The 26,922-nt window shown below is 42.3% G+C and overlaps 1 protein-coding gene across 1 annotated transcript in view; it reads left to right on the top strand.

Moving 5' to 3' along the window:
* Positions 1–26,922, top strand: part of LOC123775181 (CWF19-like protein 2) — a 79,269-nt gene that overhangs the window by 46,017 nt on the left and 6,330 nt on the right. Inside the window, exons 15-26 of the mRNA XM_045770134.2 lie at positions 21–131; positions 1,922–2,128; positions 5,084–5,499; positions 6,500–6,601; positions 11,340–11,493; positions 12,795–12,965; positions 16,351–16,492; positions 18,874–19,007; positions 19,516–19,695; positions 22,644–22,739; positions 26,453–26,569; positions 26,704–26,859. Coding sequence (XP_045626090.2) covers positions 21–131; positions 1,922–2,128; positions 5,084–5,499; positions 6,500–6,601; positions 11,340–11,493; positions 12,795–12,965; positions 16,351–16,492; positions 18,874–19,007; positions 19,516–19,695; positions 22,644–22,739; positions 26,453–26,569; positions 26,704–26,859 — 1,986 coding nt within the window. The remainder of the gene's footprint in view (positions 1–20; positions 132–1,921; positions 2,129–5,083; positions 5,500–6,499; positions 6,602–11,339; positions 11,494–12,794; positions 12,966–16,350; positions 16,493–18,873; positions 19,008–19,515; positions 19,696–22,643; positions 22,740–26,452; positions 26,570–26,703; positions 26,860–26,922) is intronic.

The raw sequence follows: 26,922 nt of genomic DNA, 5'->3' as shown, positions 1-26,922 counted from the left end.
TATTAGGATATTGTTCACAGATGACATCCTTGTTTGGAACATTCTCTCGTGATGAAATGAGGGAACGTGAAGGTACCAGCAGAAAAAAGGCCAAGGAAGAAGAAGAAAGACGAAAACGTGAAGCTGATAAAGTAAGTGAATTAAAGTTTATTAGACATTACATGGGTACCCAACAGTGCCCAGGTCTCACTCTTCCCCCAATCTTCCCCTCTCCCAACCTCCCACTTCCCCCCCGCCCCCCCTTCCTCTTGCTCCTTTCCCCTTCATCCCCTCTCTACTCCCCTAGTTGTACTCACCTAGTTGTGTTTGCAGGGGTTGAGCTCTGGCTCTTTGGTCCCGCCTCTCAACTGTCAATCAACTGGTGAATCTGTGTGTCTGTCATCATTATTTTTAAAATTGTTACTTTAATGTAGCAACTTAGTTAAAAATGTTTCAGTGTAGTTGGGATATTATCAATAATTGAAAAATTCAATATAAAATTAGAACCACTTTTCAGACCGCATAGGAATTTGCTGGGACTTAGAAATACGAGCTGATCCTCTTTAACCCTTAAACGGCACAATACATACATATAAGATGGGAGCAACTGTCATGGAATGGCGCACATCATACATATACGATTGAGAGTCTAGCACACGATTTTAAGTGCCCCGCGAGGGATAGGGGCAGCTATATATGTAGTAGGGATGAAGACGTATGGGCCCCTTTTTTTTCGGGGAAAGGGGCTGATATGCCTCACCGTTTTCAGCGAACTTTGGAAAAGGGGCCGATATGCCTCACCGTTTTCAGCGAACTTTGGAAAGGGGCTGATATGACACACCGTATTCGCCGAACATTTGGAAAAAGGGGCCGATATGGCACACCGTATTCGCCGGACATTTGGAAAAAGGGGCCGATATGGCACACCGTATTCGCCGGACATTTGGAAAAAGGGGTCGATATGGCACACCGGTTTCACCGAACTTTAGAAAAGGGGTCAATTTGGAATTAAAAGAGTTCTTATGAGGAAAATAATTTCTGAGATTTTAGAAGTTTGTTAAGAGTTCTTATGAGGAAAATAAGTAGGAAAATCGTATAGAAAAAAAATAGAAATATCGTGTTTAAGTCACACAGTTTCCGGATAAACTCTACGGACACATTTTACCAGTTTTCAAAACCGCGTATTTTTCAAATACCATTTTCTGAGAATATATTCATAGAAGTTTTGTTAAGAACAATGATACCAAATTTAATCTCGTAGGACGAGAATTGAGGTGACAAAGTTGAAGAGAGTATACATTTTTCAGAATTAATGCGCACTCCCGTGAAACGCTGGGACCCAAATCGCATAGTTGAGGGGTGGCGCGCTGGGTGCGCGAAAGTGTTAAGGGGCCAGGTTCTGGCTCTGGTCCCTGGTAGGTCTGAACTCCTTAGCTAATGTCCCGGTCTAATATAACATACATTAGCCCAATAAGCTCCAGGGAGCCTCCGGGGCTCACCCAGAAAATGGCGTTTCATTACATTCAATGCTGGTTTTTTAAGTGTGATTGTTAGTTACTTAAAAAATGCAGTATTACCCCCATTTATATTTGGTATTCAGAGATTAAAAAGTTTCCAGTGTGCTGGTTTCCCTGGGAAAATTAGTAAAACAAAACAAAATATATTGACAACTACCTATGAGAATTGAGATTTTGACTGCTCTTGTTTGAACTCAGAAGCAGCCTTTGATGGCGAGGCCATATATTGTGTTTTTCTTGTTCCTACTGTAATTATTGTCTGATATTAATTTTTTATCACACTGAGATGTTTTAAATTATTATGGCAACTTAATTTATTTTTCTAACAAAACTTACAAATCCTGCAACACACGTTTTCCTATTTATTTATATTCTTAGGATTCTCTTGTGTACCAAAGTTTTTCTAATGCACTGATTTTCTGTAGCCTGGATCCCACTCTAGGGAACTGAACCCTTACTTCAAAAATGGAGGAAGTGGCCTGCCAGAAGAAGAAGCAAAAGAGGAAACATCAACTGGTTCAGTAGTAATTGGACTAGATGCTGCTTGGCTGCATAAGGCTTTACGACGGGCTCAAGAACAAGCTAAACTTGAAAACACATCACTTGAAGAGATAGCAGCTCAACGATGGGGTGTAATATTAATGATTTATTTTTGTAAATTTTTAAATTGTTCTTGTTAGAATGAAATGTTTAAGCTAAAGCCACTTGGTTGCTCCCTTCAGGGCTCCACAGAGAGACATTCCTCTGGCCCGTCCCTAATGACTTCACCTGCTATCATTAGTAACTTTGCAAATCAACTGGTCATATAGTTTGGGAAGGAAGACGGTGACAAATCTAACTCAAGCCACCACCAAGAGACCAGATTTGTACTATACAAAACAACAAACATTAGACTTGGCAAATATTCTCCAACAAACATTTTAATAAAATATTGTCATGTGAATTACTGTTTTACTAACTGCTTTTCAATCAGCTACTAGCAGTACCACCGCCTGCAGAGCCAGCAACCTTACTTGTTACTTGGCAGTTCCTGCTTCCTGCTTCCAGACCTGCAGTGGTCACCAAGATCAGTTATTTTTAGTTTCTTCTTGAGACTTTGCTTAGTGTTTATTTCACTGCATGTGACTGGTTGTATGCATGTCACTGCCTAGTGCATTTTGCAAGCAACTTTGTTTCAGGGTTTTCTTTTCTGGCACTCTTTTGTTGATAGATCTTTACTGCCAGATAGACATATCTCCTCTGAAGCTGAGTTGTATTGCTTTCACTATGGTGTAGATCCTCTTTAGTTATTCCTCTGCCATGCCTAGGAACCTCTCTCTCTAATGTAGGACTTGGCTCTGTGCATGTAGTGTGGTCTCTCTTTGTATTTTTGTTTGTAAAGCTGCAGGCTAATAAATTTCTGGTTAGGGTATTACAGAGTAAGCTGTGCAAGAAGTTAGAGTTTCCTCTTCAATTTTGGCCCAGGGATTAGTCGTCTAGCTCCAGTATCTTATGATTTGGGTGTTTTGGCCAGTGATTGTTTTTTTATGATTCCACATCCCAATGTGGATATTTTGGCTTTCACTTGCAACCACAAGCCCCCTGTGTACATTGGATGCTTTGCGTCTGAACTGGAACAGGTGGACTTGATTTTGTGTTTTCCTCCAGTCTAGATACTGTTTACCGTTCTCTCAAAGTTTGAGAGTTTAGTGATCTGTGTCATCTGGCAGAGTCTCATGAGGCAGTTTCAGCCCTGATTCCCAGTCCTCCTTTTTGCTACTATTTCGCAAATCCCATTCTGAACCTTTGTCCTTCCCAGCAGAGTGGCGTGTGCTTGTGTTTGGACTCCTTGCATCTTTCAGTGAATTTTTGTTTGGAAATTTTTGGGTAGCTGTACCTGTTTGGCAGGCACATGGTGGGTAGCTCCTTGTTTGTCATTACTGGTCGTCTCGTCACCAATATAAGATGGTGTACTGTATGCTGAAGAGATTTTTAGTTCTCTGATAATCATAATTTGTGTCTGTAGTGGTGCTCATTTCCTTCTAGCAGTTTGCTGAGAACCCTCTTATGCTGGATACCATTACATCCTACCATTTGACACTGAGTATTGTTGCTTGGTTTCCTCTTCTTGGTCTGTTGAAGTTTTCTTGGTCTTTGGATTTTGTCTTGTACATTTTCTCTTCTTATTTCTGGGTGTGTGTCCTTGGAAGATACTATTCTTAAGGTTCTCTTTCTTTTGGCTTCATTGGTTGGCAATTGTGTGTGTTTTTGGCCCAGAATGAATGTCTCTTGGTTATAGCCCCATTCTGTTCCTGTCTGTGTCATTCACCTCTCTGTCCATCACACACTGACATGCATTCTTATTTTGGGCTTCTCATTCTTCTCTGGCAAAGTTTCTCTTAATCTTCGTATCAGCTTTCCAAGTTCTTCCTTTGAGTGGTTATAAGGAGTCAACTCAGGGCTTTTATCATCCCCCCCCCCATTCATGACTTTTGTAAATATATAATTCTTGTTGTCTTTTCAGCCATACTGCACAACAACACTTGGGCTCAGGAATTTAGGAGATTGCACATTCACTGCCAGATATTTGCCAGCTCTTCTGTGTCCTCACTTTTGATGTACTACTCTTGGTTGCCTGTCCATTGATGCTGTTTTGTCTTTTTTCTGAGGCCTTTATTCATTATGGCAAATGCATAGCTAAACATTCCTTTTTTCTTTTTGCATGAAAATATCTTTTGGCCATGGGGATGTTGATACAAGAATGAACAAAGGGCCTTAGCTCAGAAATGGAATGTTAAGTACAGTATATGAAAAACTCTGATCCCTCCATTTTCATCCCAGCTGCACAGTGCATGTTGAGGGTGGTTGTGGCATTATGTGGCTTTTCCTACCCTATTATGGTAAATGGTGTTCCCATTTGATGGGGGTTAGGGTATTTTTTTTGTAGTGATAGTTTGTCAGGTGATTATCAGTATTCCTTAGGTTTTCAATTATCAGTTGAAGGCGTGTTTGTGTTTAATATGTATGATGTATCATTTGTATTATAGTGAGATGGTCAATTGGTGGTGGATTCAGATATTTTCTCCACTGTGTCCATACCCCAAAATACGTGGCAAGTACATTTTAAAATTCCCTTGTCATGGTGGAGTATAAAGTCCACAGAGGCTGGAAGTGAATGGTGTCTTGTGTGGTTCCTGTACGTGAGTGACTGTGGTACTGACACAGAAATCATTTTATTCATTTTGCGCTTCAATTTTCCTATGATATTACTTAAAACATGTTTTGGATATTTGCATACAATACCATACATACCTTGCATTGATTATGGGGATCAACGTCCCTGTGGCCCGGTCTCTGACTAGGCCTGTATAGTTTTCTTTAAAAATTCAGTAACCTATTATTCAGTAATTTAGTATACAGTACTGCATATGTTTAATATTTGTTGCACATCCATGGTATGTAAAATTATATAATTTTTTTAAATTTATTAATCTTGTTAATGATCATATAAATTGAATCATTAATCATGAAGTTTATATTGATATAAGCATGCACTTATGAACTTTATGAATGTTTTTAATGAGTAGTTTGCATCTATTTATTTCCAGTCACTGGCAAAGTTTCATGAACTATTAGCTGAAGCAGAAGGAAGAGGGAAGAAGAACCAAGCAGATAACTGGCAGAGAATGAAAAGGACAAGAAGTAGAAGCAGAGAGAGATTCAGAAGTAGAAGCAGAGAGAGAGTTGGAAGTAAAAACAGAAGTAAAAGTAATGAAAGACAAAGTGCTCACAACACAGAGAGGAGAAGCAGAAACAAAGAGGAAGAATATTATGAAGAAAATAGTAGAAAATATAGAAAACAGAGTAGGGAACGAAGTAAAAGTAGAGAGAGAGAAAGGAGCAGGAGCAAGGAAAGGAGGAGAGGCAGAAGATGCAGTAGCAGCAGAAGTAGTGATAGTGATAGTAAGAATTGCAGTGAAGACAAGGCTAAACCACATAAGTGGCCAAGCAACGAGAGCCGCAGGTATGTTATAAATGGATATTGAAGATGTTGGAACTGGCATTGGAGAGAAGGATAAGAATAGAGCTCAATAATTTAAATGCTTTATTGCATGAATTCTGGTAGTAAAAGCTCTTTGCATGCTCTCCAGGTGAACAATTCCTCCAACTTAAAATGGGGGCTGTTAGTGTGCAACACTATTACACCCTAGAGGCCAGTAGTCTTAAAAAGTATCATTGTTGGTCTGACATCTATTGTATAAAAGGTTCATGTAATTCAACTTGTCATTTTACTTTACATCCTCAATTGAAATTCAAACTTAAATTGTTTGTAATTTTTCCAGCCTAGTAATGTGACTTTTACTATATTGCCTAATGAGTAATTAATGCAATAAAACAATATATTACAAATTAGTCTTGATATATATATATAGAGAATGAATTGTCATAAAATGTATTTGAGTGGTATAAAGGCAATTACAGTATCATACTGGTATATGTAATGACAGGGAAGGGGCAAAGGTAATGTATATTGAAAATGCCTACGAGGGAGTCGGTCGGCCGAGCGGACAACATGCTGGACTTGTCATCCTGTGGTCCTGGGTTCGATCCCAGGCGCCAGCAAGAAACAATGGGCAGAGTTTCTTTCACCCTATGCCCCTGTTACCTAGCAGTAAAATAGGTACCTGGGTGTTAGTCAGCTGTCACAGTCTGCTTCCTGGGGGTGGAGGCCTGGTCGAGGACCGGGCCGCGGGGACACTAAAAAGCCCCGAAATCATCTCAAGATAACGTCAAGAAGGGTAATGTATCATGTTGCTGAGGATGTTATGTCTGGAGGCTTGCAAGATTTGTTTGGGCAATCTTGCAAAGAACTTTAATATTCTGGTTTTTAACTGTTCTTTGTACATGGGGAAGCTTCAACATAACCTGTTAACTTGTTTGGTAATTGCTATCAATGAAATTGTATTGGTATGTTATTTAATGCGGTATTAAGATTTCCTTTATAATTATGACTTTATTTTCAGGTCTGTAAAAGATCTTTTGAGACCCCCAGGTGATAATTATCCAGCAAAACATTCTTCATTGTTATCATCAAAGTTCAGAAGACCAGATGAGAGTGAGACAAGGTAAACCTCTCAAGTTTACAATATAATTAAAAAAAAATCTGTAATATATATATATATATATATGTATGTATGTAATGTATGTAATGTATGTATGTATGTATGTATGTATGTATGTGTAATTATCTAAGTATAGTTACAGAATGAGAGGTATGCTCGTGGTGTCTGTCTTCCCAGCACACCTTGTCATATAACGCTTTGAAATTACTGACGGTTTTAGCCTCCACCACCTTCTCACCTAACTTGTTCCAACCGTCTACCACTCTCTTTACAAAAGTGAATTTTCTTAATTCTTTATTTATTAAATAAAATATTTATTTTCTTTATTTTTGACCCCCTACAGAACTGCTTCTGTAGGGGTCTTTTACTGCTCAGCAAATGCCTGCATTTGGGGGAGGGGGGGGTTATTGTTACCACTGTTTGGCCTTGGGTAGGAAGTGGTATCAGTGCTGGTAGGGGCACAAGGTATTGTGCAGCTTGTCTCCCATTATTCACTGCAGCCAATTCTGTTCTTCATGGGGACAATGTGCTTTTGCAGGGTTTTATCTTGATTTTTGTTTGTTTTGCCTGGTGGGGGTTTGGTTTATCCACCTTCTATTGTATTGGTGGTCCTCCGCTAGGGCCCCCCCCCCCAATCCCGTGCTTGCACACGTCACATGGGTTCAGGTTTTTAGCAGTTCTCTTGGTAGTTTGGGTCTAACTGGTTAGCAATACCTTGCCTAGGCTTCCCTTAGCAGTCAGGCTAAGGGCCCTGGAAAATCCCACTGGGGCTCTTTGGAAATATGGATGCGTCTTCTGAGTTCCTACTTGCCGAGTGCGAGTTTGATGGTTGTTCTGTCCTCTTGTCTCAGGGTGACACTCGCCAATTTTGCCACTGTCATGCTGCCTCTATTGTTTTAATGACACCCTAGACCCGGAGTCTTGTGAGTCTTGTTCTTTGCTCGTGCTCCAGTTTACTCAGTCCTCTGATATTGGTATTCAGGTACAGGCGGCTTCGGCATTGCATGCTCAATATCGGTTGCTGTAACGCGCTAGGTTGGTTGCCTTACCGGATGCCCCGAGGCTGCCCTGCTTTTTTTATGGGGACTCGGACTTGAGGCGTTAGTCGCTTTAACTTTGGTCGTCCAGAGTCCTTCCCCTGTTGGTGTTGGTTGTCCTATAACCTGCTCCCGGTTCCCAAACGTCTGACAGTTTTGGAGTCGGGGCGGGGTTTAGATGGTAGTGAAACTTGGGCGGCTTCAGGGACTGCCCCTTCTGGGTCGGTGACAGAGGCATTTGAGCCTGCTGCTCCTGTCGAGGCTTCTGGGTCTTACCAGCAGACCCACTTCTTCTCGACCTTTACACTGGACTCTGCCTTTCCTTTAAGGGCAGAGGGTGTGGAGGACAGCTCTGCCCAGGGTCCTGGCGTGGAGGATCCCAGGCTGGGGAGTTGACGACTTGCGGGGGGGGGGGGGGGGCTGGGTCCTATTTGACCCTGCTTGGGTGTTGGTATGCTCGTCGTGGGTCTTGTTGTTGCAGGTGAGGGTTTTTTATACCCTCCTTTCCTGTACGAGTATGATTTGGGTTCAGCTCCTCCTCAGGTTCGGGTCCGGGTTTCCCCTGGGTTCTTCAATTCCTTCCTTTGGGAGGTTTTCAGCTTCTTCATTGAGTTTGGTTTGACCTTTCCCTATTGGGCATATTACGAGGTACCAGAGTTTTCCTGGTTAGCAGACTTTTCGTTGGGAGCATGGCATGGGTTCTGTCGGACCCGCACGCTTGATTGGTGGGAGGCTTCCACTGTGGTACAGATTTACCTGGGGGGGGGGGGGGTGAGTTTGGATGCCTTAACACGTGCTTGTTTGCCCCCTATGCTTCCTCAGGATGTTGGCGTTGTGTAGCTTCATGTGCAGGTTCCCACAATTTCGGCTGCTTTGGTAGCTGAGGATTTGCGCGCCCATGGGTATTTGGCCTCTGTATTGCGTTTCTTTTCATTTCTTGAGCTGTTCTCAGACTCGCTTGAGGAGGATGTGGATGCGCTGGGTGCTGGGTCTTTGCCTCGTGCGCTTGCCTCAGCGGCTAAGGCATTGGCTGCCTTGTTGAAGTTTACGCCAATTCTTTTGTCGGGTTGTCTCTTCACGGGCTCACCATTGCTTGTGCTACTTGGAGCTTTTTGTTCCAGGTAGCAAATCTTAAACAACAACAAACATTCTGGCCTCTGGTGGCATTGGGTGGCTCCTCCTCCTCCTCCTCGTCCTCCTCCTCCAAGGGTGTTCGGGGCTGGCGCGGCAGGCCTCTTCCCCTACTCTCTGTCAGGTCATCTCAGAGTGGGATGTGGATGTGGCACACCACATCATTCATTTCGCATGGTCGAAATGACCGCATCCCTCAGGTGGTTTCCCGCTTGTTTCCAGTCTTGTGTGCGGATCTGAGGTTCATTCTGGACTTGTTCTGTCTGAACCCCTTGATCTTTTGCTCCTCTTTTCAGATGACTACTCTGTACCAGGTCTGGCTTCTCTTGGAGCCAGGTGCTTGGATGATGTCTTGGATCTCTGGGATGCGTATTGGCACTTCCCGATTCATCCGGGGTTCAGGGACTTATTAGGTTTTGTGTTAGGGCGGCCAGCTTTCCACTTTCGTTGCCTTACATTTGGCCTGAATCTGGTACCTCACGTATTCAGATGTCTCACCTGGCTCGTGGTGACCCGTCTGCGTCACCACGACACCTGATTTCACCACGGGTTACCTGATTTCCCTCGTTCCCTGTTTCAGGGCTCGGGTCTCCCAGGTTGACCGCAGGGTTATTTGGTCCAGCCAACCTGCTGTCTATCCTCGTGCCCATGACATTTGTAAATTTGCTGCTTTGGCTGCTGTCTTTGGTAACATTCGGGCGCAGGGATTTTGGAAGTTGAACAGGGTCCTGGCCCTAGTAGAGCGTGTGTTCCTTTGGGTTGCAGGTTGCAGTCTTGACTTCGAGTTGAGACGAGAGTGGCGGCCCCCTCCTGGGTAAGTCCTTCTTCTCACTTTTATTAGGTTAGGTAACTCCGGGGAGCCATAGGGGCTCCCCACAGAAATCCAGCGTTGAATGCCCGACACACTTCTTCCCTTCGGTCGGTAGTTTTTTCTTGTTAGTTGTAGATGCTCAGCCGTCGTTAATTTTAACGTTACTGTAGTTAGTTTTAGACTGTAGCGGCCATCGAGGAAGGGGGGAAGGCCGAGCCCGACCGCAGCTGAAGGGGGGGGGGGGGAGAGGCTGTGCAGATGATTGGCACGACGGGGTTAGTGACGTTTGCTTGTTTTAGTTTGGGAGTTTTACCTATCTTACCTATAATTTTACCTGTTGGGGTTTTAGTAGTGATTTTTCCCATGTGGGGTTTGTATTGTTACACCTACCCTTCTGGGTGCCAGACCACATTCGATGGCAGACATGAAATGCTTCCAAATACAAGGGGGTTTCCATAGGCCATTGCTCCTCATACCTTCCTGAGAGGGCCAGGTTCTGGCTTGTGGTCCCCAGTAGGCAAGAATTCCAATTGACCGATGCCACAATCTAATACATACATATTAGCCCGGTAAGCTCTAGGAACCCTTTGTGGTTCACCCAAAAAATGGTGTTTCATTACATTCAATGCTGGTAATGTGGCTAGGTAATGATGATAGAGTTACAAGATATGAGCTAGATGGTGTAATTTCTTTTGGTAATTTGGTAATTACATCAGAATTTGGTATAAGAGTGGGTACCACTAAATCTGCATTCTCCAGTACAGTATTGCACAACTACATTGCTCTCCATATTCTCTTCAGATTGATGGACTAATAATAATGAATTTAACTATGAAAAAAAAATAACAAATAGTTATTAATGTTCTAATTGTACATTAAAACTGCTCAAGAATGTCTGAAACTTTCTTGCCAATTTAAAAACAAAGTGACAAGGTTTACATTCAGGCTGATGATCAAAGTTTACCTCCTTTAAACATTGATATAGTATAATTCTTGCAGTTATATCTTGATAACTTCGGGAAATTGTTGTAAACCATTGCATTATAACACATAAAGAAAATACACAAAAGCAACTGGCTGTTGAAGATTGAATATACAAAACATGAACACTGTAAATATACTTTATCAACAATATACAGGTTTGAATACTGTCAACCTTTACCGATGTTCTCCATGAGCTGGTGTTGGGTACACAACCAGTATGCAGATTTACACTTTCACCCGGTGATCACGCATAGTGCAGCAAATTTTTTTCTCACGGATGTACACCAGTCACGAATATTTCGTCGTAAATTAAAATATTTGTCAAAATTCTAACTTTTATCCAATCATTCTGGTACTGGTTTTATATTAGGCACCTTTAGACTGTGCACAATTTGATACCATAATGGACGATATAGCATGACAATTGAGGTCAGAACACTGTAAAGTTTATGAATACTTTTGTGGTGATGAGCATCAAAAATTAAAATATTTGTTAAAACTCTATTTATTGCTCGATTATTATAGAACTAGTTTTAAAATGGGTGTCTTTTAAACAATTGCAAATTGCAAAGAATTTGATACCAAAATGAATGATGTAGCTCGAAAATTGAGCTCGGAACACTGGAAAGGGTATACATGTCCCAGGAATTGCGGGGACGAGTACGAATCGCCGAACCCACTTTGGGGTGGGTTCAGGCGCGTGCGCCAGGAACACGAAAGTGTTAAGGTGTAATATGGTACAGTTATAATGATTTAACTGAGTTTTCTCAACTTTCAGATCACCAAGTAGTGTGAATGCTAAGAAATTTTCCACAAGCAACCGTGGATGGCAGAAAACAGAATATAAACAAGCGTTAAAAGAACGCGAAGTACAATCACAACAGAAGTCATCATCATCATCATCATCCTCAGAATTAAGTGATTTAGAAGAGGTAATTTGGATTTATGACTTTGTACCTTATTAAATGGGACTACTGAATATATAAATACCCTATTAATTCATATAGTTCATTCTGTTTTTCTGTGGGGGCGCGCCTCAGCTGGAGTGGCTTGGGATGCGCTTTGGGTTGATTCAATTTTCCTCGTTGGGTCTCCCAGGTTGCCCGCAAGGTTATTAAAGTCTAGTCAGCCTGAGGTCTATCCTCGTGCCCACGACGTTCGGAAGTATGCAGCTCATTTTGCCGTGTTTGGTAACATGTCTTGGATTCGTATTCGGGCGCGTGGATTTTGAAAGTTGAATAGAGTCCAGGTTGCCCGATATTTGGTGAACGTTCCTGCTCCTCGGCGTTCTTGTGTTGCTTTGGGTCGCAGGTTGCAGCCAGTTGTTTCGACTTCGCGTTGAGGAGTTTGTGGCTGCCGCCTCCCGGGTAAGTCCCTATTTTTCTTCTCTTTGGGTATGTAGCTCCAGGGAGCCATAGGGGCTCCCCACAGATAACCAGCGTTGAATGTAATGAAACGCCATTTTCTGGGTGAGCCTCGGAGGCTCCCTGGCAGCCCTCCCTCCCACCAGTCGGCGTTTTTTTTGTGTTAGTTGAAGCCTAGTTTCCGAACTGAAGGTAGCCAGCGTGTTATGGTCCCGAACCACACCGGTCCCCACCCCGGGAGGGGAGGGCTCCGCGGACAACCGGCGCGGCAGTAAATTGTGATAATTGCTTGTTTCCTTGGGATTGTAGGGAGTTCTGTACCTCTGTTCGGTTTTTGTTTTATTTTTTTACCATGTGGGGTTTATTTTGTTATGCCTACCTTTCTGGGTGCCTAACCCCGGTCAATGGCAGATAAGGAAAACCCCAACCACAAGAGGGTTTTCCAGGGCCATTGCTCCCTGAAACCTCTCTGAAGGGGCCAGGTTCTGGTGCTGGTCCCTGGTAGGTCTGAACTCCTTAGCTAATGTCCCGGTCTAATATAACATACATTAGCCCGATAAGCTCCAGGGAGCCTCCGGGGCTCACCCAGATAATGGCATTTCATTACATTCAACGCTGGTTTTATTTCAACCTTCTTGGCTTCCTCAGGTACTGTATATCCTCTTGTTCAAGGCTAAGGGTCCCTACAAGCACAACTAGTGGTGGTACCCCCTTATACAGTGTATATTAAAAATATATAATGTGTATATTTTTATATTTATATGTATTTATATGCAGATTTATTTTGTATTTTCTGTAATGCTGTTACTTTTTTTAAATCTAAAAATTTAAATCTAGATTTTTTTCTAAGTCTTTTAAGTGTTACACAGGAATCATCAAAAGGTAGACAAAGGACTTTGGAAAGGGAAGCCCCAATAAACAGTGTTGATGTGCCAGCACAACCACCAGCATCGCCCCAGCCACCTGCTCACCTGCTAACAGATAAGGAAATGAATGAGCTTGCTGCCAAGATTATGAAAGCTGAACTGATTGGAAATGATGTGAGTTTTAAAAGTTGTTGAAATGGAAATGGAATAACTCATTTCCTTTCCATTCTCCATGAATCTGTTCCTCATTTTCAAACTAAATTTTATCTCTTACCTGCAATTTGCTTCCCATAAATTTATAGAATAGGCCTGGTTCTGCTTTACATTTTTTCCACTATCTCTTCCTCAAAAAATTTTTCTGCTTCTCTTCTTACTGCCGTGTAATAGTTTCTTACTTCTTTGCATTGGTGGTATGTTAGAAGGGTTTGGCCTCTTGCTATAGTGATTCCATGTTGTGTCTATTTCTCTGGCCATCTCACAATTTCTGTTAAACTAATCCTGTTTTCTAGTTCTGCATCTCTGTTTTCCTATAAATCTTTCTGGGGGAGCGTCTGCAGCTCCCCGGAGCTATCCAGGCTGATGTGGATATATTAGACTTTGACATCAATCAATGTGCATGGAGTTCAAGGCCTACCAGGGACCACGACCCAGAACCTGGCCCCCTCAGAGAGGTAGGAGGAGCTATGGCCTATAGAACCCCCTGTGTGGTTGGAAGCATTCTATATTTTTTTTTTTTTTTTTTTTTTTTTTAAGATACTGTAACTCCGCGATTATCCGGGATTCAAACATCCGGAAAATGCCCTTATACGGCCAAAATCGTGATGGGATAAAGTTATCACAATATCCGGCCAATATAGCTACAGGAACCGGATAAAAGCTGGTTTGGCCGGATGAAAATTTGGCCATACTGTATTAATCCCGTCTGTGGCTCTAGACGCACGGTGGAGGAGAGGGTGGGAGTGGTGCGTCGGGAGGGGACCACCTGGGTACAGGAATTAACATTAATTTTAGAACAATTAATCATAGCCAAAAACAAATGAAATAAGTACTAGTAATTATGTAATAACAAATAAATAAGTTTCCTAAAAGCAATGTGTACAGGCTGAAGTTTCCTTAAAAAATATTGTGAGTTTTTTCCTCCTGGTGGCCTATGTAATGTGCTATAGCTGCCCTACCCCAAGTGGACCTGTCCAACACTAGTCAACCCATGTGCATCCGTCCCTCGTGTTATACAGTGCTGCGCCATTAGTGAAATATTTTTTTAAATAACTTTTTTATTTTCATAGTAACTTTGAACATTTTTGGCCAAGACTATGTCTGGTAGCAGCATCAATCGTTCTGGAGGTGTTAAGAGGAAGAAAGTTGTCCTAACAATTAAAGACAAGTTACGTGTTGTTCAACCAGTGAGGCGTCGCAGGCAGCCAAATGCCTTCAACAAGTGAGTTGCCACAGGCAAGCCAAGCGCCTTCAACAAGTGAGATTTACAGGCAAGCCAAGTGCCTTCAACAAGTGAGGCGCCACAGGCAAGCCAAGTGCCTTCAGCAAGTGAGGCGCCACAGGCAAGCCAAGCGCCTTCAACAAGTGAGGCGCCACAGGCAAGCCAAGCGCCTTCAACAAGTGAGGCGCCACAGGCAAGCCAAGCGCCTTTAACAAGTGAGGCATCACAGGCAAGCCAAGCGCCTTCAACGAGTGAGGGCATGCAAGCGCTTCAACAAGTGAGGCGCAAGCAAGCGCCTTCAACAAGTGAGGCCTCACAGGCAACCCAAATGCCTTCAACCAGTGAATCTTCAGCAGCTGGCAGTCAAAACTAACTTTGCTTAATGAACTGTACAGTAATTTTAAGTGTTAATTTTAGTGTTGTGTTAGTATAGGCTACGTAAATTGTTAAGAGTTCTTAACTTCAAGATGTGTGGCATCAATCAAGAAGACGAACACCGATAAGGTAAGCTGAGGTTTCTAGTTGAATATTTAATAATTATATGTGGCAAGGCAATTCAAATTATGTTATTTGTAGTATAAAAATAGTTGGAAATGGTCACTTTTGGACTCGTAGGTGAAAAAGTACCATTATCCGAAAAATGTGATAATCCGGCTGGGGGTCCTTCCCATATAGTCCAGATGATCGAGTGGAGACAGTATATGCAAGAGTTGTTACATTCTTGTACAGCCACTAGTACGCCTAGCGTTTCGGGCAGGTCCTTGGAACACGATCTCCACCGCAAAAAATCGTTGTTACAACCAAGTACACATTTTACTGTTGCGTTAAACAGAGGCTACAGTTAAGGATTTGTGCCCAGTAAATCCTCCCCGGCCAGGCTACGAACCCATGATAGAGTGCTCGCGGAACGCCAGGCGAGTGTCTTACTACTACACCACGGAGACTGTAAATCTGCCATTGATGGGTCAGGCATCCAGAAAGGTAAGCCCCCAAAACAAACCACTATTTTGGTTATCATTGCTACTGAAAGCCAAACTAGTGGACAGAACTCCCCAAAAGAAAACTAGCAAATGAGCATGACATCACCACGGTGCTGTGCTGCTGTCTGCGCAACCCACCCCCTTCCCGGGAGGGGGGAGCCCCAGGTCTCACCCAGGGGAGCCTCTGGGTCTCGCCCAGAAAATGGCATTTCAATACATTCAGCACTGGTTTTCTGTACCTTTATCATATAGCTCACTAAACTTGACATACATGTCTTGCCTAACAACAAGCTTTTCCAATCAAATTCATTAAAGAAGTTGCTAAGCTGACAAAAGAGGCCTGACAACCGAGTGGACAGCGCTCGGGATTTGTAGTCCTGAGGTTCTGGGTTCGATCCATTCTTCACTTTCCATGCCTCATTATCTTTCACTAGTTCCTTGATGTGTGCCTCTTGTATCTTTACCTTATCAGTCAAGCTCGTAATTTCCTGACCTTGCTGGAAAATACTTCCTATTGTATTATCAAACTCAATCTTGATACCTTCATTTTCTTGTTCTAATTTAATTACCTTTTCTTCATAATTCTTTGGCAGGTCCTTAATAATGACTAACCTGCCAAGACAACCACCTTTCATTATATCTTGAGCTGAGAAGCCTTCAAAACATTCATCTGTTGGTGTGCTGTCCTTCCATGTGGTGGTGGCCATCTTTGTTGTTGACATTCTTCTGTTTTGGAATATCAACTTTTCCAACCCAAATTTTTCACTCGCTCACACTTATTTCTTATCTCTTAGTTACTTTTCAAATTCTCTACACCTTCATGTATTCTGGGAAACAACTTACAGCCATCACCTTGCTCCCAATACTTAGGCAATTGGATTTATCCTGGAGCCTTGTGCAGGTTGACTCCTGGTGCTTTCCCTGGTGTGTGATGTATCCAAGTGTGGCTAGCTACAAGGAGTCATTGAGGTCCTCCAGAAAGAGACATTGCATTATGTTCAACACTGGTTTTTAAAATCAGATTTGATTTATATATCTTTTGTTTGGCCATCTTATAACATGCATTTATGGTAAAGTATATGCTCTTTGTGGCTTTTACGTATCTTATTTACTGTATAACATTTGATTTGTTTTGCTGCAGGTCCAGGCAAATAAATTGAAAACCAAACTGGAAGCTGCTAGGGCTGCTCGGGCCAGTGGTTCAGCTTTTGGAGAGGGCACTAAGGAAAGTGGAGACCAGACCACAGAACAGATAGTTGTCCTAACCAGGATGGATACCAAAGGTAAGATATTCTGAGATACAGTTAGAAGGTTGGTTGTCCTATCTCTTACTGTTCTGCGAGCCACATCTCACTCTTGACTAATTTGATTAATTATTTTTAGTTCATACACCATACTTTATTTAGAATTTTACTGTATTACTGTTTTGTACTCATGGGGATAAATAAAACTTAAGAAAAAGTTCTATAATTGCTTTACTGGTTTACAAGTATTGGCTTTATTCACTTGTCGTGATCTAACGGTATACAATAAGCCCAGAACGTATTAACTATTTCTGAGCTATCTCACTCGGTTGTTCCTAAAATAAGATTATGCTGTGTATTCAGGAGTGATATATATAGTGAAGCAGGGCAACATTTGAGGTATTGGCAAAACAAGGAACTTTTAAAACATCAATGTAGGGCTATACTAGTACTGGGGAGCACTGCAAGAAATCATTCAGATAGTGTGTTTCCAAGTTTTTGTTTTTTTTGTTTTTGTTCTGTTTAGTCAGCAGTGGGTTGCCTAATGGACATTGACTGTTCTTTCAGGATCCTCTGCTACCTTAGCCTAGGGCAACAATTACTGGCACTGGGTAATTACCTAAGTGTAGTTACAGGATGGAAACTACGCTCGTGGTGTCCCATCTTCCCAGCACTCTTTGTCGTATAACGTTTTGAAACTACTTACGGTTTTGACCTCCACCACATTCTCACTTAGCTTGTTCCAACCATCTACCATTGTTTGTAAAAGAAAACTTTCTGATATTTTTTTGGCACTTTTGTTTTCTTAGCTTGAATCTATGTCCTCCTGTTCATGAAGTTGATGGTTTCAGGAATTCCTCTTTGTCAATTTGGTTGATTCATGTTAGTATTTTGTAAGTGGTGATCATATTAACTCTTTTTTCTGGGGGGAGCCCTGTTGGCTCCCCAGAGCTATACAGGCTGATATGCTAATGTCAGACTTTGGCATCAGTCATGTGTATGGAGTTCTGTGGCCTACCGGGGACCACGAGCCAGAACCTGGCCCCCTCAGCGACGCAAGGGGAGCAATGGCCTATAGAAATCCCTGTGTGGTTGGAAGCATTCTATGTTTGCCATCGACCGGGTTGGGCACCCAGAAAGGTAAGCGTCCCAAAACAAACCCCTATTCTGATTAAAATTGTTACCTAACGCCGAACTAGTGAATAGAACTCCCCAAAAAGAAACGAGCAAACTAGCATGACATCATATGTCACCGCGCCGCTGTCGGTGCAGCTCCCCTCTCCCCGGGAGGGGGAAGGGGGAGCTGCTACGCTCGTGGTGTCCCGTCTTCCCAGCACTCTTTGTCATATAACGCTTTTGAAACTACTGACGGTCTTGGCCTCCACCACCACCTCACCTAACTTGTTCCATCCGTCTACCACTCTGTTTGCGAAAGTGAATTTTCTTATATTTCTTTGGCATCTGTGTTTAGCTAGTTTAAATCTATGACCTCTTGTTCTTAAAGTTCCAGGTCTCGGGAATCTTCCCTATCGATTTTATCAATTCCTGTTACTATTTTGTATGTAGTGATCATATCACCTCTCTTTCTTCTGTCTTCTAGTTTTGGCATATTTAATGCCCCTAACCTCTCCTCGTAGCTCTTGTCCTTCAGTTCTGGGATCCACTTAGTAGTACAGTATGTCTTTGCACCTTTTCCAGTTTGTTGTTGTGCTTCTTAAGATATGGGCACCACACAACCGTGTGCCACGGCTTTTGTGTCCGTGGACGCGCTTTGGGTTCATCCAGTTTCCTTCTTCCCTGTGCGCAGGTACGGGTCTCTCAGGTCGTCTGCAGGGTTAATAAGTCTAGCCTCCCTGGGGTCTATCCCCATGCCTATGACGTTCGTAAGTTTGCTGCTCTTGCTGCCGCCTTTGGTAACGTGTTCTTGGCTGACAATCGGGCGCAGGGTTTTTGGCGGTCGAACAGGGTCTTGGCTACACGCTACCTCGTTAATGTTCCTGGGCCTAGTCGGCCCTGTGTCGCTTTGGGTCGGCGGCTGCAGCTTGTCTCGACTTCGAGTTGAGATGTGTTGCATCGACGGTCTCCTTAGTAAGTCCCTTTATTTCTTTTTAGTCGTTGGTGAAATAGCTCTGGGAAGCTGTAGAGACTCCTCCCCAGAAGACCAGCGTTGAATGTAATGAAATGTTATTTTCTGTGCAAGTCCCGGAGGCTCCCCAGTAACCCTCCCTCCTTCCAGTCCTTGTCCTTGTGCCTCTCTGAGGGGGCCAGGTTCTGGTTCGTGGTCCCCGGTAGGCCTAGAACTCCACCCACATCGACTGATGCCAAAATTAGGGATATCCTTATCAGCCTGGATAGCTGTGGCTTAGTCCACAAATATGGCATAGCATATAGTTTTATAGTGTATTTATTTTAATTTGTAGGTGGATGCAGACCTATATCTGGAGCAGATCAAGAAGCTGGAGTTGGGAGAAGAAAACAAATCAAAACTCATGGGCAAGATGGTAAACGAACCCGGTACTTCCCAGATGATGATCAGCATGATCTCAAGCGCATGGTCAGTGTTAAAACATAGAAAGCCATCAAAGTAGCTGTTTCTGTATTTTTGTGAATCAACCATATTTTCAGTACTGTATTTATTTTCTGCATTCATAATGGTTTAATTCAATATTTGAAGGGGTTGGGGCTAAGTAAATTTATGCATGAAGACCAGTATATTGTATTCACATCAAAATAATTGCACATACTATTCATATTCTATTTTTTGTATGTGTAACTGGTGGAAGGTAATAATACTATACCATGGTTGCATGCCTCTAGGAGCCCCACTTAGACTGGACAGTAGTGACAGTCTCGCATCATGCAGGTTGGCGCTCAATCCCCGACCGTCTAGCTTGTTTGAAACCATTCCTTTCCCTCTGTCCTATCCTAAATCTTCATCCTGATCCCTTCCAAGTGCTATATAATCATTATGGCTTGGCAATTTCTCCTGATAGTACCCTTCCCCTTGCATGCCTCATGGAGATAAAAGTTCCTGTGTACAAGTTTATGTACTTTTTGTACAGTTTGAGAGAGAAAAGGGAACATCGGCTGATGATCAAAATTCCATGTTTGAGCAAGCAGCCATGAAGAACAGTGAACGGCTCAACGATGACTACGACATGGATGACATGTTCATGAGCAAGGTGGCACTCAAAGACACGGCTGCCAAACAAGCCGAGAGAGACAGACTTAAAGCTATACAGGTATGCATTACAAAGATAGTTGTTATTCTGATATTAATATTAGCTTTTATAACCTGCACTGGAATTTAAAGGATATTTATTTTTTAAGTTTTGTGAAATTTTTCACAAAATTTAATTATTTTAGTCCCACAATTTGAATTAGGTATCTCTGGTAGGGATGGGATACCTTATGGTTTTCATAAAATTTTTGAGTTTTAATTTCACAATTTTTGGTTGCCTTGCATAATCTGGCAACCTTGCATAATCTGGCCTTTATATATCAATATGAAACTTTACAGACTTACATATGATGGTGCAAGGATTACTCCATTTCTATTGGACCACTTAACTCCTCCCTGGTGGCAGATTTTAGAACCATTTGAAAAAAATCGGGGGTTAAAACCGTGAGAGCTACAGTACTGAACAAAATATACAAAATTTATAACCATTGTCAAACCAAATTTCCTAAACTCGTGCAATGATGGAAAGAAACACCATACTCTCATTACTCTTGGTTAAACAATACCATGTGAAGTTTTGTAATAAAGCATTTATGTTTTTCTGAGGGGAGCCCCTACGGCTCCTTGGAGTTTATCGGGCTAATGTCTCTATGGTGTAGTGGTAAGACACTCGTCTGGCGTTCCGCCAGCGCTTTATCATGGGTTCATATCTTGGCCGGGGAGGATTTACCTGGCTGGGATTGGGCGCAAATTCTTAACATGCCAGTACCCATACTTGCCACCAGGTGCTAGCTGAGGTCAAACTGCACCATATACCCCTAGGTCAAAAAGGGCAATGAAAGGCAGGTAATGGGACCGGCAGTATTGAAGGCAGCCCAGAAAAGGGCATTACAGTGTATTACATTCAATGCCTAATTTTTGACCTGACTCATTGGTGCATACTTATGACTGCCTGGCAGAGGAAGCCAGCTTTGCTGTAAAGAAACGTATTAATTAAAGAACAAAGACGGAAAGGACTCGCCCATCAGAGTTTGAAGAAGAAGAAGCAGTTTAGTGGCTGGAAAATGCCCAAAAGTCGCACTAGTGTGGTGAGGATGAGGAAGACCCAATAGGTAATGAGCAGCCAACACCCAGTAGATTGCCAAAAACCCTGAGCCTAAAGATTAGCCATGGACATGTAGTATTAGCAAAGAATGCAGTAATGGCATCATACTTCCAAACATCATGAGTACGGAGATACATATTAGGTCGGCTGAACCGAATTATGGATGACCTGAGAAAGCCACATTCTACTATGAGACAGCAAGACTCTGCAGCCCATCCTTCTAAAATTATAGCAATTATACCACTTGGTTGAACATATAAACTGGACTGCTGGACCCCAAAAATTCAAATTTTTTAATATTAATTTTGTAATGGGCATGACAAAAAGCCAAAAACCAAACTTAAACATCAACATTTCCATGGAAATAAACATTCCATTCACCTGGACTGTATGGGTTTTTAAGACTGTTCATAGTCTAGTTGATAGTGCTACGGTCTCACACACATGGGGTCCACGGTTAGAGACCCATACAGTCCAGGTGAATGGAATTCCTAGGCCTAGTATAACATATATATTATATTATGCCTAAGATGCCATATTAAGCCTAAAGTTGCTTGAACAGGTTAGGTTGGTTCTTTACCGGTAGTTACACTTCCAATTTTTAGAATGCCATTTAGGCTAATTCAATAATGTGATCAAATGGTTACTATAAGTACAGTGTTGTCATTTTAGGAGGATGGTCTGAGATTCTGGAAGCCAGCCTCATCAGCAAGGGCCTAATGATCATTAATCCCCTATTTATGAATGAAAATATTTTACACACAGCTCATAACTACATATATAACTACAACTCATACATACATATACATTATATATATATATTATATGTAATATATATATATAATATATATAAATATATATATATATATATATATATATATATATATATATATATATATATATATATATATATATATATATATATATATATATATATATATATATATATATATATATATATATATATATATATATATATGTCGTACCTAGTAGCCAGAACGCACTTCTCAGCCTACAATACATGGCCCAATTTGCCTAATAAGCCAAGTTTTCATGAATAAATTGTTTTTCGACTACCTAACCTACCTAACCTAACCTAACCCAACTTTTTCGGCTACCTAACCTAACCTAACCTATAAAGATAGGTTAGGTTAGGTTAGGTAGGGTTGGTTAGGTTCTGTCATATATCTACGTTAATTTTAACTCCAATAAAAAAAAATTGACCTCATACATAATGAAATGGGTAGCTTCATCATTTCATAAGAAAAAAAATAGAGAAAATATATTAATTCTGTAAAACTTGGCTTATTAGGCAAATCGGGCCTTGCATAGTAGGCAGAGAAGTGCGTTCTGGCTACTAGGTACGACATATATATATATATATATATATATATATATATATATATGTCGTACCTAATAGCCAGAACGCACTTCTCAGCCTACTATGTAAGGCCCGATTTGCCTAATAAGCCAAGTTTTCCTGAATTAATATATTTTCTCTAATTTTTTTCTTATGAAATGATAAAGCTACCCATTTCATTATGTATGACGTAATTTTTTTAAACCTAACCTAACCTAACCTATCTTTATAGGTTAGGTTACGTTAGGTAGCCGAAAAAGTTAGGTTAGGTTAGGTTAGGTAGGTTAGGTAGTCGAAAAACAATTAATTCATGAAAACTTGGCTTATTAGGCAAATTGGGCCTTGCATAGTAGGCTGAGAATTGCGTTCTGGCTACTAGGTACGACATATATATATATATATATATATATATATATATATATATGTATATATATATATATATATATATATATATATATATATATATATATATATATATACTGTATATATACGTTAGTGATATATTACTTGTCTTATAAAAATTTATATAGTTTGCACTTTCCAGGAACACAAACGTTCTGAGCGGTCAATGGAGTCATGCCAATGGTGTTTTGATAGCAAAGATATGCCAAAACATTTAATTGTTGCTTTAGGAAGTAAGGTATGTACAGTATTTGTATTGATTATTTAACTTAGTACTGTATAGACAAAGGAAAAATGATGGTCAAGGACCATTCTTATGAATGCATTTAGCAATAATACTGTGACCTTTTACTCATAATTTCTGGGGGGAGCCCCTCCGGCTTCCCGGAGATTTCCAGGCTGATATGCTAATGTCAGGTTTTGGCATCAGTCATGTGTATAGAGTTCTGGGGGCCTACCAGGGACCATGAGCCAGAACCTGTCCCCCTTAGAGAGGCATAGGGAGCAATGGCCTATAGAAACCCTCGTGTGGTTGGAAGCATTCTATGTCTGCCATCGACCGGGTCAGGCACCCAGAAAGGTAAGCATCCCAAAACAAACCCCCTATGCTGGTGAAAATTGCTACCTAAAGCCGAACAAGTGGATAGAACTTGCCAAAAAGAAACGAGCAAACAAGCATGACGTCACATGTCACCACGCCACTGTCTGTGCAGCTCCCCCCCTCCCCGGGAGGGGGAAGGGGGAGCCCCAGACCACCATGCCGGCCATCCACCTGTCAGTTCTAAGGCTGATGCTAGAGGCTGAGGTCGTGTGCTCTGGCTCCAGTGGTAGTTACAGCACTGTACCTAGTGTGTGGTGACTGTCTTGTAGGTGGTGTGTGAGCCGGGAGTGGTTGTCCCTTCCATGTACATTGGATTGTCTGTACTCCCCTAGTTGTCCTCACCTAGTTGTGCTTGTGGGGTTTGAGCTTTGGCTCTTTAGTCATGTCACTCACCTACCATCTACATGGCCTCTGTCCTCACCTAGTTGTACTTACCTAGTTGGGTTTGTGGGAGTTGTGCTCTGGCTTTTTGGTCCCACCTCTCGCCTGTCATTCGACTTGTGTACGGGTTCCTGAGCCTACTGGGCTCTTGTCATGTCTACACTTGCAGCTGTGTGTGGAGTCAGCCACCACCACTTCCCTTCCTCATGCATTCCATTTGTCTACTACTCTGACACTGAAATACTTCTTTCTAACGTTTCTGTGGCTCTTTTGGGCACTCAATTCCGCCTGTGTCTCCTGGTGCGTGTGCCCCTTGTGTTTAATAGTCTATCTTTCTCTACCCTTTCAATTCCTTTGAGGTTCTTGAATGTGGTGGTCATGTCCCCTCTGGCTGTTCTGTCTCCCAGTGGCGTGAGGTTTAATTCCCGTAGTCTCTCTTCGTCGCTCGTACCCCTTGGTTTGGGTACTAGTCTGGTGGCAAACCTTTGCACTTTTTTCAGTTTCATCTTGTTGGGACAGGACCTACAACTCTGTGTGTTGTTGGCGTGACTTGTTGGGACATGACCTGCAGCTCTATGTGTTGATCGTGTCCCTTTCGTTCCCATTTGCTGCCTACCTTCTTTGTTCCTCATCTTCCTGGTCCACTCTGGTCCTTAGCTGCTGGTACTGGGACTGTTCTGGTCTTGTTATTGTTTTATCCTACACACTGTTGTGTGTTTTGTTTGTGCCTTTTGGCTCTCCTATTGCAGAGTTTGGGTTCCTGTTTTCCTGGCTTACCCTGCCTATTGGCATTTTCTAGGTCTCACAGTGTCCCTTCTCTAGTCTCACATTGGAACCGTAGTCTCCAATCTCCTGGCTAGCTCGCTGGCGTTGGGAAGTTTTTCTGTTCGGCAGACGTTCCATCTCCTCTTTTGCCGGCTTGGGTTCCGGCTCTACTTGCTTGGTGGTTGCATCCGAGATCTTCCCGTGGCTCCTCCTCTTCCTAGACTCGATTGGTCCATGGTTGGGCTGGTTCGGTTCTGCCTTGAGTCTCTCACCTTCTGTTGGTGGTCATGTGACTTCGTTGATGGTGTCCCACCTGCGTGCTTCTTCTTGGCGGCAGTGTGGGTTTTTTTTTGGTGGTGCTTCCTTTTTCCTTCTGTCCCTTCTTAGACATGGTCAAAGAAGAACGGCCTATTGACATAGCTCGAGTACATGGGGGGAGTTGTGTAAAACCCTGGTTTGTGCCTCGGAGAGGCTGCAGGATCCAGGAAGTTCAATAGAACTTCGGTTTCAACTCCTTTTGACCATGTTGTAGCTCAGTCGATTAAAGCAGCGTCTGGGATGCTCTCGGACGCAGGTTCGAATCCTCGTCACGGCCCTTGTGGATTTGTTCATTTGATGCATCACGCAATTGTGATTTCTGTGTGTGATGAACAACCTTCAACTTCGTACAAGATGAGAATGGACTTGGAAGAAGTGTCAATGGTACGACCGATCCTACTGGGGATTTCCAGGGCCCAGTAGAGAATATAAGCCTTATGGGAAGCCCAGCACTGGGGCCAGCTAAGCTATTAGAACCCTGTCTTTTAGAAAGCAAACTGACTACCATTGGCAGACGTGAAACCTCAGGGGCAACAGAGGTGAACCACCAACACAACCTAGGCGTGCCTAATGAGTAGCTAAGCAGACCTTTTCTGTCCATACAAGCGAAAACGTAAGAAAAGGAAAAATAAAACCCCTGAAATCACACAACTAGCAAACTAGCAGTCAGAGAGAAACATCAGCCACCGCAATAAAGTAAGCTGTGCCCCACCCTAGCCAAAAACACTACCCGGGGCAAGACGGAAAGCCCCAAGACCCCAACGCACTCCAAGGGCGAAGAAATCCTCAAGCGAAATAGTCCTCAATGGGTAGTAAGACCCTAACTCCCCAGGAAAAATAACCCTGCCAGGCAAGAGTAGTACAGTACTGTACATAGAGAGCACCTAGGGAAGGGAACCCTAGGTGCATTCAGCTCCAGTACACTGAGACACCTGGCCACAACACCACACACAGCCAGAACAGCCACACAGGGCAAAAACTGACTGCCAGCATATCAATTCAAGGACTGGTGTGGTGGGTTGCCTGCTTACCTGAGCCGTCTCCCCCCACCCCGTACGGGTGGGGAGGAATGCCGCTAATGAGTGGGAGTGCTTGTTTGTCTTATTTCTTGGGGAATTGTTTTGCTCTTTCCGGACGTAGCTCGCAGTTTTCACCAGACTAGTCAGTTTTCTTTCACCTATCTTTCTGGATGCCTTTCCCAATCGATGGCAATTATGACATACAGTACTTTAAATGTAAAGTACTCATAGGCCATTGCTCCCTGCGCCTCTCTGAGAGGGCCAGGTTCTGGCTCGTGGTTCCCGGTAGGCAAAGTACTCTGTGACTGATGACCCCAACTAATATGGTACTACATCATTTCGGATAGCTTCAGGGAACCTCCGGAGTTCACCCAGAAAATGGTGTTTCATTCATCGCTGGTTTTTTGTAATATGACTTGCAGTTAAGAAGGGTGAAAATGTTGATGAATAAGAGATTAAGGGTGTAATAAGGTACTGTCAAAGCCTTGTATGAACATTTGTTGGAAATGAATGTAGATAAAGTCACTATATGAATATTTGTGATGCAGATATACTATGTTTTGTTCCACGTGTTTGGTAGTGTTCATAACTCATGAAATTTTCATGAATATAGATTATTGCCATGAACACTGCTGCAGAGACCAATCCTATTGGAGTAAATCTAGAGTTAGTATAGAGAGAAGCTGAAGTTAAATTTAATTGAGTACTGTACTGTATTCTAATGGACTGATCTTCAGTGTTGAGAATGGAGTGTATAAATGTTAGTGTATAAAATTCTTATTTCTTGTACTCAATATTACTAGTTTTTCTTGCACTATTTTGATGTTCAAATTTACTGATGACTTGTCTAATATTTATCTCTTATAGTCATACGTGTGTCTCCCTCCTCATGAGTCTCTCACGCCTGGACATTGCCTTATTGTCTCAATCCATCATATTCCTTCTTCTGTACAAGCTGATGAAGATCTGTGGAGTGAAATCCAGGTATGTTTATTGTGTAAAGAATGTACTGTACACGTTAATACTGCTTGCCATTTATTCTGAAGATCATTCACATAATAGTCTTTATAATGTGACACGTCATTAAAATATGAACTATAGAATCTCGTTCTCCGCAGGATTTTCGCAAGTCTTTAGTAAAAATGTTTAACTCCCGGGACGAGGACTGTATATTCTTCGAGACTGTTAAAAAACTCAAGTACTATCCTCACATGGCTCTCAACTGTGTGCCTCTTCCAAAAGAAATGGGAGATATGGCTCCTATTTACTTTAAGGTAAGATTATTCAGTTATGTACACCTTGTCTTATTGTATGACTCTATACTATATTTTTGTATA

The sequence above is a fragment of the Procambarus clarkii genome, chromosome 92 (assembly GCF_040958095.1).
Source record: "Procambarus clarkii isolate CNS0578487 chromosome 92, FALCON_Pclarkii_2.0, whole genome shotgun sequence".
Classification (NCBI taxonomy): Eukaryota; Metazoa; Arthropoda; class Malacostraca; order Decapoda; family Cambaridae; genus Procambarus; species Procambarus clarkii.
The sequence above is the reverse complement of the archived record's forward strand: the minus strand, read 5'-3'. Positions and strand labels throughout refer to the sequence as shown.